Genomic DNA, 10,908 nt, shown 5'->3' with positions numbered 1-10,908 from the left:
CTCTTGTTAAAGACCTCGAATTGACTGTGTGCTGGTGGCGGGGCCAGGGTCCCGTTGCTCTCCCATCCCAGCGTTGGCGGCAGGGCACGTGAAGCCAGTGGCAATAACTGGAGGGCTGCTGAGGGCTCCTTCGGCCAGAGGAAGCGGCGTGGTGCCAGCCTGGGCTGGTTTCTGTGATTACGTCCCTGCGGGTGTGTCTGTTAAAACCCTGCACGGGAGCAGTGCAGCGCAGGCAAATGTGAGTGGAGCCGAGCCGGAGCGGTCGTGGCGTCAGCTGAGAAGAGATGGCCTCGGCATGTCCCCCTGAGGCCTCCACGCAGCCCACCTTGCCCTCCGGACCTGCCGTCTTCAAAACTGTCCCCTACGCGTTCATCCTACCGGAGATAGTGAGTATGCTGAGCTTTGCTGCATTACAGCACCCCACTAATGGCTCTAGCGAATCTAAAAATCAAGGAGCAGCCCCCAAAACGATCCTGAAGACAGCTTTAATGGGAAATAACAGCTTTTCTTTTAGCTTATACCGAACGGAGATAGGTGGTCTTCGTGATGTGTTTTTTTTGAACAGCTTGAGGATAAGATACACTTCAGCTCCATCCCAGAGCCCGTGCGAGGGTCGCCGGCTGCCTTGGGGCTGGGAGAGGCTGAAGAGCTGCCGGCATGTCCGGGGCAGAAGCAGCTCTAGTTACCACATAGAAATTGCTTGAAAATCAAGGGAGTTTCGTTCTGTGTGTTAAGTCTTTCCAAGGGCTTGAAGGCAGTTGGGTGTCTTGTAACGTATGACATTCCATGAATCTTTCAATTGCTTCTGGGTCCAGAGGGCATCCAGTGGGACTGGCCGAGATAACCGCTGGTGTACTTTGACACATGACACAGCGCTGGTGACACACACCACCCACGCTCCGCCGGCACAATCACTGCGGCTGGGCTTTGCCGTAAGCTGCCCATGCCGACGGGCTCAGCTCCCCGCTGCAAATCTGGGGGGGTTTCATCCACCGGAGCTGGAGCGGCACAGGGCAGCGTGAGCTTATCCAGATAATCCCGCGTGCTATTTGTGCACGGTAAATATTTTGGGTGGATCCAGAGTGAGCGACTCGCTCTGGGCTGGTGCGTGGAGTCAGGAGACTTCCTTGTCCTGTGATTTCAAGCCCAGGAGATTAACGGGCGGGCAGGGCTGGGCTGATGCGGCCACTTGCCTTTCCCAGATAAAAGCACATTTTCTGGCTTCTCTACCAAAGCCCTCGGGGCAAGATGTTTCCTTGCGTCGAACACAGCAGCAAACCTTTCCTTTTTGTAAGAAACTTTTGGAAGTATTTCCCAGGAGCGTTCCAGAAAACTCATGCCAGCTTGCGATGCTGCTGCTGTGCTGGGATGCTCCGGATGGCTGGTCCGCGCTGCCTGAAGGCGCAGGGCTTCCCACAGCTGCTGGGGTGGGCCCGGGAGGGAGGCGAGGAGGGACTCAGGGAGGAGAAGGGGCTTTCCCCATCCCACGCTCATCGGAGGTGCCTGCGTTTGTCCCTGGCAGTTGTGCGGGACCTGGGTGTGGATCCTCGTAGCTGCTACCTCCGTCTCCGCCCCGCTGCTGCAGGGATGGGTGATGTACGTGTCCCTCAGCTCCTGCCTCATCTCCCTGCTGCTCCTCTTAAGCTACATCTTCGGCTTTCACAGAAACAGCGAGAACTGGAAAGTGCTGGTAAGGAGGGGCTGGGATACCGGCAGATGTTGGCAGCAGCAGCATGGGCACAAGACCACCGTGGCTGGCGATGGGTTGTTCTGCAAACAACCGGCCCTTTTTCCTCCTTTTGCCTTGGTTGGAAAGGCCGAGAGAAGCTGTGCTATGCCACGGGTGCTGCATGGGTACCGGAGGGTTCGGCATGGTACGAGGGTTTGGTCTCAGCCCCTGTCTGGGCGTGTGCCCCCCATTCGAGCACTCGCATGTGCAGAGGATGGACCTCGTCCTCAGGGTGAATCGGAGAAGGACAGTTCTGGGCAGGCTTTGATCCTCACCGCTCCCTTGTTTTGCAGGACAGTTTGTACCACGGCACCACAGCCATTCTGTACATGAGCGCTGCTGTCTTGCAAGCCAACGCGACCATCAACTCTGAGTTCAGCTCCAACTCGCCGCTTTACTACCAGCTCAACAGTGCCGCATCGGTGAGTCGGTCCAGAAAACCCCAGGCAGGCCAGAGCAACTGCAATTCCCCTCGGGAAGATGCAAGAGCAACTATTAAAGCCACAGCAGAGCCATCCCGAGCCCAGTAGTGTCACACTGGTCAGAGCTTCAGCTCCTCGTCTCTGTTGTGCTGTGCAGCCAGCGCGGGCTTCTCGGGGTCCAGCAGCTCGTGGACAGCCTTGCGTGGCTGCCCCTTGGGAAATGTGGGGGGGGCTGCCTCTTCTTTGAGGCTGGAGAGAGGTCTAGGCTGGGAGGTTTGCCCAGGTTGAGAGCACCGAGAGGAGATGGGGTTAGACTCTCCCAGCCAACTCCAGCTTTTGCTCTTCTTCCTCTCATGCAGTTCTTCGCCTTCATCACAACCTTCCTGTACATCCTCCACGCCTTCAGCATCTACTACCAGTGAGCCCAGCAGCGCCGGCTTCGCCTCTGCAGGACAAGGGCTTTCCCAGCGCGAGGGATGCAGCTGTCTTCCACCAAGGTGTCCCTGCCCTGGCCCTGTCACCCACCCCATGGGGACGGCCATTGCTTTTGTACAGCGGTGGTGTGTCAGTGGGCTTGTGGGGACATTTTGTGCCTTGCCCACAGGCTACGCAAGGGGAGGGACTGGGTGCAGGCTCCAAGCCAGCCTCCCACTCTGATGTTCTGCCAAATATAGACAACCAAGGAAAGGGAAAAAAAAAAAAAAGAAAACAAAATTCCTTTCTTATATTCCTGTATTCTTACATTCCAGGAAAATATTCCTGTCTCTGGTTCAGCTAGATCACTCCCCAACACATAAATTCATAAAAATAATACAATATTGTGTTCCTTGACTTTCAGATAATTTCATTTGGTATGTGCAGTACTTAGAATAAAGCGTCTACTAACAGTGTCTGACCAAATAGATTTCGACCACTATATAAGCTATGTTCATTGAACAAGCTCATTTTACTCCCTAAGAGTTAAACATTTCCTTTCAAAAACCAGAAAACGTTCACAGACTTAGAAAGCTACAGCAGACTTTTTAAACAAGTAAATCATAGAACTTCTAACAAACTTCTAGAGACAGTATAAAACTACAGCATGAAAGGACTTATTACTACAGTTATTTACAGCAGTTCTTCTCCGGTGTCTGCTAATTGCCATTACGAAATCTGCAGCTGCAGAGTTCAGTCACTGGTAGCACCATCAACTAACACCGGCGTTACAGGCGTCCCTCCTCTCTGCATCTTCAGCGCTGGGGTGACTGGCGGAGGGAGCTCCCTCCTCTCTCTGCCCCAGATAATCCTCTGCTTCTGGGATAGCGTTGACTCGCAGTACATCTAAGTAGAGAAGGTAGTCCTGGAGACAAGCTGGCAATGGCAATTCCCGGATAAACCGGTCCGATCGCAGGCGTTCACTCGTTAAAATGGACCGGATCTCAAGACGACAAAGATGAGACAGGGAAGGAATGAAGGCTGAAAAATTAAAAACCAAGTCAAACACTGACCAGGACACCATGGGATTACATCGCTTGCCTACGGTTACCTGGTTTAGCTGGATCCCATCTGAACCCCCCCCAGTCTCTGGCAGATAACGAGGCAGAGTTCTCAATAGTGAATGGCTGGTGCCTGCTAGAATCAGCATTTTTGGAATTTCTCTATAGGAGCTAGAAAAGTTACGTTAAACTTCTAGAAACGAAGTGTCAAAGAATCATTTTATCCTTAATCAGCGAGTTTCATCTAACCAGCCTAGAACAACTACCTGCTTGGGGGGAGAGAGAGGCTCATACCACCTTCTGAAATGAAAAATTAAGTCTAGAAGTAAATTCAGCAACCAAGTAACACAAGGGAAACCACTTTTAGGATAAGTATTAAATGACAGCATGACTCAGTTGGTATATGATGCCAAATGTTCTAACATGTTGCTAAAGAACTTGACTTAGGACAACCACTGTGCCAAAAGATACACAAACATGTCTCTAAATGTGCATTTGCTCAAACACAGACTTTCACGTTATAGGTCAACTTATCCTGATACAGAACTCTGGTGCCTCCAAACTCTCCTAAAGTGGCTTCTCCATTTATTTTATTCACAAGGAATCTGTAACATTAACTGCAATCATTGCTGTATTTCAGTGTAGAAGGGCAAGTACGGCAGGTGTGTAACTCCAGGGGACCATACATTTTGCAAGCCTTCAGCTGGAGGTGTGAACACCAGTTCTTGAACTTTTCCGCACGAAACCCTTCATTTTTCATTTCCTGTGCTCGCTCACATGGCCAGCTTATCTCAGTTCAAGTGCTTGGTATTTCTCAAGCGGGGAAGCCTGCCTCAGCACAGCAGCTGGCCTGCTTGCCCTGACTGCTCTTGGCTGAAAGAATGAAGAAGAATGAAAACTTTCAAACCCACCGCCCCCCCCGCTTTTTCCTCTCTGCTTTCTCTCTTTGGCTTTAGTTACTGGATGCTATTACAACACAAATATATTTACTAATAGCAAAGGTAACAAAGAAAGAACTTCATCTAAATTTCCCCCAATAAAACCTTTTTTTTTTTTAACTCCAAAAAGATATCCTAATTAGCTTAAAATATTCCAAAGGAAGTATTATTTAATAACATTATCACTTAGACATTCTTAAAATTATTACAGACCCGTTGAAAGAAGAAATTGCTTGGAAATGCATCACTAATAACGACATCTGAGCACAAGTTTTCCATCACGTAATGCATAGGTGACAGCGCATGACCTGTACGTTAAAGCTGCTTTTCTGAAGGGTGAATGCAGTGAGCACTAGTGTTTTCCTGGACAATCCATTACTGAATCTTTTTGGCTGACAGGAGTGACAGGAGTGACTTACAGGAGTGACAATGAATAATGACAATTACAGGAGTGACAATGAACAGCTAGATTTGTAGGTATTTCATATGATGATTTATATGGTTTGTATTTTAATTACTGTCAAATGCTTAGAGAACAGGATGGACGCTTCACTGGAAATACAAATCAAATTAAAAAAAACATAAAAGCAGTGGGATATTGCCTAGAAAACATAACCAAGTGATGTTGATCATCTTCCCTTAAATCTTCGACGAGGCTGGACAAATCATTTCAGGAAGGTGCAATACTAATTTACAGTCACTACCCATACTTTATAGCACATGCATTAATTTGAAGTGGACAGGATAGCCTAAACTGAGAATACCTACTTGAAACATGCTAACTACGAACGGAACAGTGTCACGAGTAAAATTCATTCACATATGTTTTGCTTGTTTGTTTGTTTAGGGTAAGTGCTCTTGCTGCTCCCCAGTTTCTGGACAAGCCATGTCTATCGCCTAGCGAACCTCCTTTGCCACCGTGCATTAGCCCACAGAGCTGCTCCCCACTTACTTACAGCCGGGAAGCTGACATACACAGAGACTTTTTTCCCCTAATTGTATTGCTTACCAAAATGGCTCTTGGGAGTCCAAGCGAACTTCTCTTTGTAGTCTGAAAGGTCTTGCTCCACTGCTGGAGGAAGTCTCTTCCAGTTCGTGAACTCCAGGATGAAATTAAGGGCGTTCTCACTCACAGAGAAAATCCTGCATAACAAAAACTCCCATAAAATATCATTTTACACAATAGCATAAATATAATAATGGAAACAATGCATAGAAAGCTTTACTATTTTCTCACAAATCCTTAACAACCTACATCCTAAGCCCAGAAAAAGAAAACCATTAAAGAGAAATCCAAAGTAATTTTGACAGCACAAGCCTTTACTAATGTAATTTTATCTTCCTCCATTTCTTTTTAAAAGTAAGTTAGACTGTAAGAGAAGAATATCTGCTCTGAAATTGAAATGCCTCAGTAATAGGCAGCATTCTCCTCTGCACTAATTTCTTATTCTATTTCCACCTGAATTTTAATAAGGGGTCAAGACACCAGAGCATTATAAGCATTACCATCACTTTTGGGGAAAAAAATGCACATATATTCAGCTACTTATTTATTAAAATGAAACAAAACCCTCAAAATTTGCAAGGGTTTCAAACTCTCCTTCTACCAGAGATTGCATTTATATGTATTCAGAAATCAGTATGATTTACATGTCAATTCTTTAGCATGTGTGAAGAACTTTTAACAGTAGCTTAATTGAATAAAGTCTATGAGGAGGTTTAAGTAACAGCAGGTGAACCAACTGTTTGAGTATTACGCAAGACGAAGAGCCACGCGGTTTCACAGAACGCTAGACGAGATGCATACATGCTCAACCAGATGCATACAATCCTGAATTTTCATCTGAATGGAAATCTAAATGCTCTAAGCACACAAAAATACCAGACTAAACATGTTTAATACACTTGCTTTTTCCAAGAGATTCATGTCAAAATTATTTTATGTCCTTTCTAGTTTTTACTATTTCATTTTTCCTATTTGATTGAACTTCCATACATTCACCGAAAACCATACAGGAGAGAGACCTGATTGCCTAGCTTGCTTTATGAGAATGGTGATTTTCCTTTTCCCACTGGTAATTAAAATTGCCGGTGCTCTAGACTGACCAGTTTATGGTTGCTTATTCAGTTGTTTTGCACAAGGAGCCAGAGACAGTTAATGAACCAGATGCATAAATGTCATTTGCTGTCTACTCTCCTCCTGTTATCTTCCAGGACGGAATAGTTAATTTTGAAGTTAAACTTACAAAAACATCAGCTTTGTAGATTATGATGTGATAAGTGTTCTTTTAAAAAGTGGATATTTAAACAAAGGAAGTAATCGGTATAAAAGTATTTGTGGATTACGTAACAAAATATCAAAAAGCATCACGTGATATACATGGACAGTGAGATTTGTTCACTTCACACAGAATTGCAATTCACACAGAATTGCAATCTTGTAGTGCGTTTACTTTTGCAATCGCGTAGTCTTCTATGAATAAATACCATCTATGGAAGCACAGACATACCATGCTTTATATATGCTCCTCTAATTACTGTTCAGAAACCCATGGATGCTAGTGATTAACAGAATCTCACTAAGTCATAAATGAATGCATTTAAAAACTACCAACGATATCTTAACCATGATATCTTAACAGTATCTGAATTATAAATAAATATTTAAGTAAACCTTAAAATCCTTCTCCTTTCATACAGTTAAGTAATGCATGTAATGAGTTTATACATCTCACATTATGTTGTTAACAGCTGAGACATATGGTAGTAAAGTCTAAGCGTCATCTTCACGGACAAAAAAAACAAACTAGAAGAAAATGCAAGTACTTCATCATTTTAAATGTAAGTTTAATTCTGTATGCCTAATTAAATATAAAAAAAATCACCAAGCAGTTGTTTGTATGTGGAAGAATTAAAAACAAAACAAAACAAAAAACAAAACAAAAAACCCCCACACCACAAAACCAAAACCCAGACTGGAATTTCTGCCACGTTATTTTGTTTATCACAATCTCTAACTGCATCTGTTTCCTCTCCTCCTAGCCTTGGCCCAGCTTCACCTTATATTTGTTTCCCATCCCTCCTGACCTCTTTCTCGGTATTTGAAATTCTTCTTACCGTTACTGTATTATACATACACACGCAATTTGCAACTAAATTTGGGGGCTAATAAGAGATGTTCGATATAAAAATTGAAAAATGATGCCTTTCTCTAGGGTATTGATAAAGAAATCTCCTTTCTGGCTTTCTTCCTAAACAAAATTTGTTTTACTGAACGCAGCCATCACCTGTCAATGTTTTATTTCAGACTTTCCATAACCCTCACCATTCCTGGTTGTGGCAACTGATTATCAAGTACTGCCCTCTGAAAGTATGCATTAAATAACATTGACAACAGCTTTGCAGATTAGCATACAATATTTCAGTAAACAAGATAACATTATCTGCTTACCAGAATCTGCGCATTAAATTCACTGGATTAAAACCAGCCAAGAGCAGATAAGGCAGCCATTCCTTGTACTCCTCATGCGCCTTAACTGTGTAACTTAGGAATTCCGATAACTGGTCCCCAGAAGGCAGTGAACAGCCCAGCTTCAAGAAGCGTTGAAACAAAGTAAACTTTTCACGGAACAGGCAATATCCCAAATTAATCCCAAGTAAGGTGATCCCATATTTCAGGAAAATATCAATGAAATAAAAAAACCTATGAACAGCACACAAGGAACAGGACATCCTGTTAGTTTTTCCCCAGAAAGCGTCTACCATTTTACTTCTTACCCCCGAGAAAGCAAATTTCTCCTACCAAAAATCCCCCGAAACCAAAGGAAAACCCAGCATGCCATTCTGACTGCAGTTCTTTCTGGCAAGCACCAGTTTAAAACGTAGAACTACTTTCAGGAGACTCCAGTGCCTACATTTAACACATTTGTTCTTGTCGTCCTGAAAAACCTATAGTTCCAACCAGCTTCCCGCCCCTCAAAGCAAGCCTTTCGATCACAAATAGAAACCGCCCAAATTCATCAGTTACCGGTGTCTGTAACCCAGGCTGCTGATCCACCATGTGCTTGCTATAAGCAGAAAGCACCGTGCCCACTTGATTGGGTTTCACCTTAAAAATATGCCGTACGCAATAGGTGGACAAGGATGTGAAAATATCAGACGACTGCACCCCAGAACTCGGGGACCAGCCGTATGTTCAAGCCTGTCGAGGGTTTAATTTACAGCCGGCTGTATTTGCAGGAAGCTCTGCAACCCACTGAACTATTGTAAACCTTCTAAAATGTTTTTACTAAAATCAGTTTATCATTATCAATTATAATATGGTAATATGATAATGAATGAATTATGACTGATAATTAGTGTGTTGCTTTTTAGTTAGTAATTGGATTGCACATTACTTCATAGAAGTGGTGATGTATTACCTGCCTCATCCACAGCACAGTTCAGTAGTTACCTGGTCTGCATCCCTTCCTAAATTATTTATTATATACTAAAGAATAGGACAGAAAGGGAAAAATGATGGCCAAGGATTGTTAAAGACAACTTCCTAGGAGTGTGCAGTGAAAGTTAGTAATAACAAACCCTATGCACTGCTTCACTGCACACCTTATGCATCATTTACGGAGATACGGGAAAGCCCCTTCTGCCTCGCACCCCTTCTGCGTGATTTCACACGCACCGTTTTGGATCTGGATGAGTTCCTGCCTCAAGCAATTCAAAATCACCTGCAGCCTGACCAGAGACACCAGAGGCTGTAACAGGCACAGTCGCTGGGATGCACTTTTGCTATTAAAAAAAAATAATCCTGTCCTTGATTTCCTTCTTTGAAATAAGCCCTTCTAGTTCAAGTAGGATAAACTCAATCAGAATATTACCGTAGTATTTTCACTTCAGGAACATTAGGAATGACTGGCAAGTTATTTATTACAATTATGGCACTGTAGATTGATGGCACATATTTGGTAAAGTTTTTAAAAATTTTCCTAAGCCAACTGTAAGAATGTGCGATCCTACTAATTAATAGCATGCAACTAGTACACGCTTTACAAACACATATATTCAAACACGTTCAGCAAAGAATATCCCAGCCAAGTTAATTCTTTCAGCAGCTTTATCCAGGGGAAAAAAAAAGTGCATCACCTCAAGACCATCCTTTGTAATTAGAACAGGCTTTCTCGTAAAAAGTAATTCCTCAGATAGCCTCTACCCATCTGTGTACAAGCCTCAACTGTTTATAGGATTCAGGGCACCAAGGCACATCCTCTAAATGTTAGTATTTTGGCTAAAAAAGTTTGCAGGTGATGAAATTCTGGAAGCCAAGAAGTGTTAAAATTTTGATTTTCCTTCCTTAAATAAAGGAAATCAGATTAGGTCCCATGTGGAAGGCAAGAAGCAAGAATGAGAAACTGAAATCATGATTCCCAAACGTAAGCCAGCCCCAAAAGCTATGTTTTTGCATCTGCTGGATAAACTGCTTTTCAATGGGGGTGAACTAAATTCACTACTACCAAAACCTCATTAATTAATTTAAATGGCAGCATATAAGCAATAAATTTTGATCCATGTACATGAAATATTCTGTTAGAATCTGAGTTTTAAGAAGATTTAAAAGCCTTTATTGAAGATATTTTCCTTAATGCAGCACACTAGCCACAGAACATCACTTCACATTAATGTTCCTGAGGAAGAACATCTACAAAGGGTAAACTAACTAGAATTCTGACAAAATATTAAATGATAGACAGCAATCAGCTGAAGAGAAAAGTTTTCAAAGGTATTCTCTACCAGATGAAATTTCTCTGTTGTTCTAAGGTGTAAAGCAGTTACCAGGTAATTGCTCTCAAGTCTCAATTAAAATAATGACACTATGTTTTATACAAACGTCAGAACTGCCAAGAAGTGACTGAGACATGATTATCTATCTCGATTTGAGTTGTGCCAGTATTCAATCCTTTGAATGTTATTTTACACACTGAATTAGTTTGGGAGGAGTGCAAGGCGAGCTTGGGGACAGCAATATCTAGATCTTTTACAGTAAGAGCCCACTCCTCCACAAATTAATTTCCCACAGAAAAAGGAAGAGGAAACTTCTGTACTAAAGGAAAAAAAAATCAACAGTAAGTACATGAAGAGCACCTCATTGACATACCATATATATACACTTAGGAGTAAGGCTTTTATACCTTATTATTTTTCCCTCTAAAATTAAAGCCTTTGCATATGAAGTAAGCATGGTTTTATTTCCCGTTGAATACCAGGGGTGCGCATCACTCACCAGGCATAAAAAGAAATGGGTCACAAACTAAAAGAATGTATCATTCAGTTTCCCAGTCCTCCTTACAGCT

At 43.2% G+C, this 10,908-nt stretch overlaps 2 protein-coding genes across 8 annotated transcripts in view; one reads left to right on the top strand and one right to left on the bottom strand.

Moving 5' to 3' along the window:
- The first annotated feature begins 255 nt into the window (after nucleotides 1-255).
- On the top strand, nucleotides 256-2,865 carry MALL (mal, T cell differentiation protein like). The gene is made up of 4 exons (XM_075497066.1): nucleotides 256-386; nucleotides 1,523-1,690; nucleotides 2,023-2,151; nucleotides 2,511-2,865. Exons 1-4 carry the CDS (start codon nucleotides 285-287, stop codon nucleotides 2,571-2,573), a joined length of 462 nt encoding a protein of 153 aa, XP_075353181.1. The 5' UTR covers nucleotides 256-284; the 3' UTR covers nucleotides 2,574-2,865.
- ASB3 (ankyrin repeat and SOCS box containing 3) overlaps nucleotides 2,683-10,908 on the bottom strand; it is a 32,271-nt gene continuing 24,045 nt past the window's right edge. For 5 of the 7 annotated variants that reach the window (XM_075497046.1, XM_075497044.1, XM_075497042.1 and 2 more), the window contains exons 8-10: nucleotides 8,016-8,267; nucleotides 5,574-5,707; nucleotides 2,894-3,606 (exon numbers count right to left, since the gene is read on the bottom strand). In XM_075497046.1, the coding sequence (XP_075353161.1) occupies nucleotides 3,338-3,606; nucleotides 5,574-5,707; nucleotides 8,016-8,267 (655 nt within the window). In that variant the 3' untranslated portion in view covers nucleotides 2,894-3,337. Of the gene's footprint in view, nucleotides 2,813-2,893; nucleotides 3,607-5,573; nucleotides 5,708-8,015; nucleotides 8,268-10,908 lie in introns of those variants that run through there. The other 2 variants (XR_012774958.1, XM_075497047.1) reach the window with 2 other exon arrangements.

The sequence above is a fragment of the Mycteria americana genome, chromosome 3 (assembly GCF_035582795.1).
Source record: "Mycteria americana isolate JAX WOST 10 ecotype Jacksonville Zoo and Gardens chromosome 3, USCA_MyAme_1.0, whole genome shotgun sequence".
NCBI classification, from domain to species: Eukaryota; Metazoa; Chordata; class Aves; order Ciconiiformes; family Ciconiidae; genus Mycteria; species Mycteria americana.
The sequence above is the reverse complement of the archived record's forward strand: the minus strand, read 5'-3'. Positions and strand labels throughout refer to the sequence as shown.

Bases quoted from the DNA above. Each gene is read 5' to 3' on its own strand.
- MALL (XM_075497066.1), top strand. From the start codon at position 285: ATGGCCTCGGCATGTCCCCCTGAGGCCTCCACGCAGCCCACCTTGCCC. The intron at 387-1,522 runs GTGAGTATGCTG...TGTCCCTGGCAG, and splicing joins CGTTCATCCTACCGGAGATA to TTGTGCGGGACCTGGGTGTG. The intron at 1,691-2,022 runs GTAAGGAGGGGC...CTTGTTTTGCAG, and splicing joins GCGAGAACTGGAAAGTGCTG to GACAGTTTGTACCACGGCAC.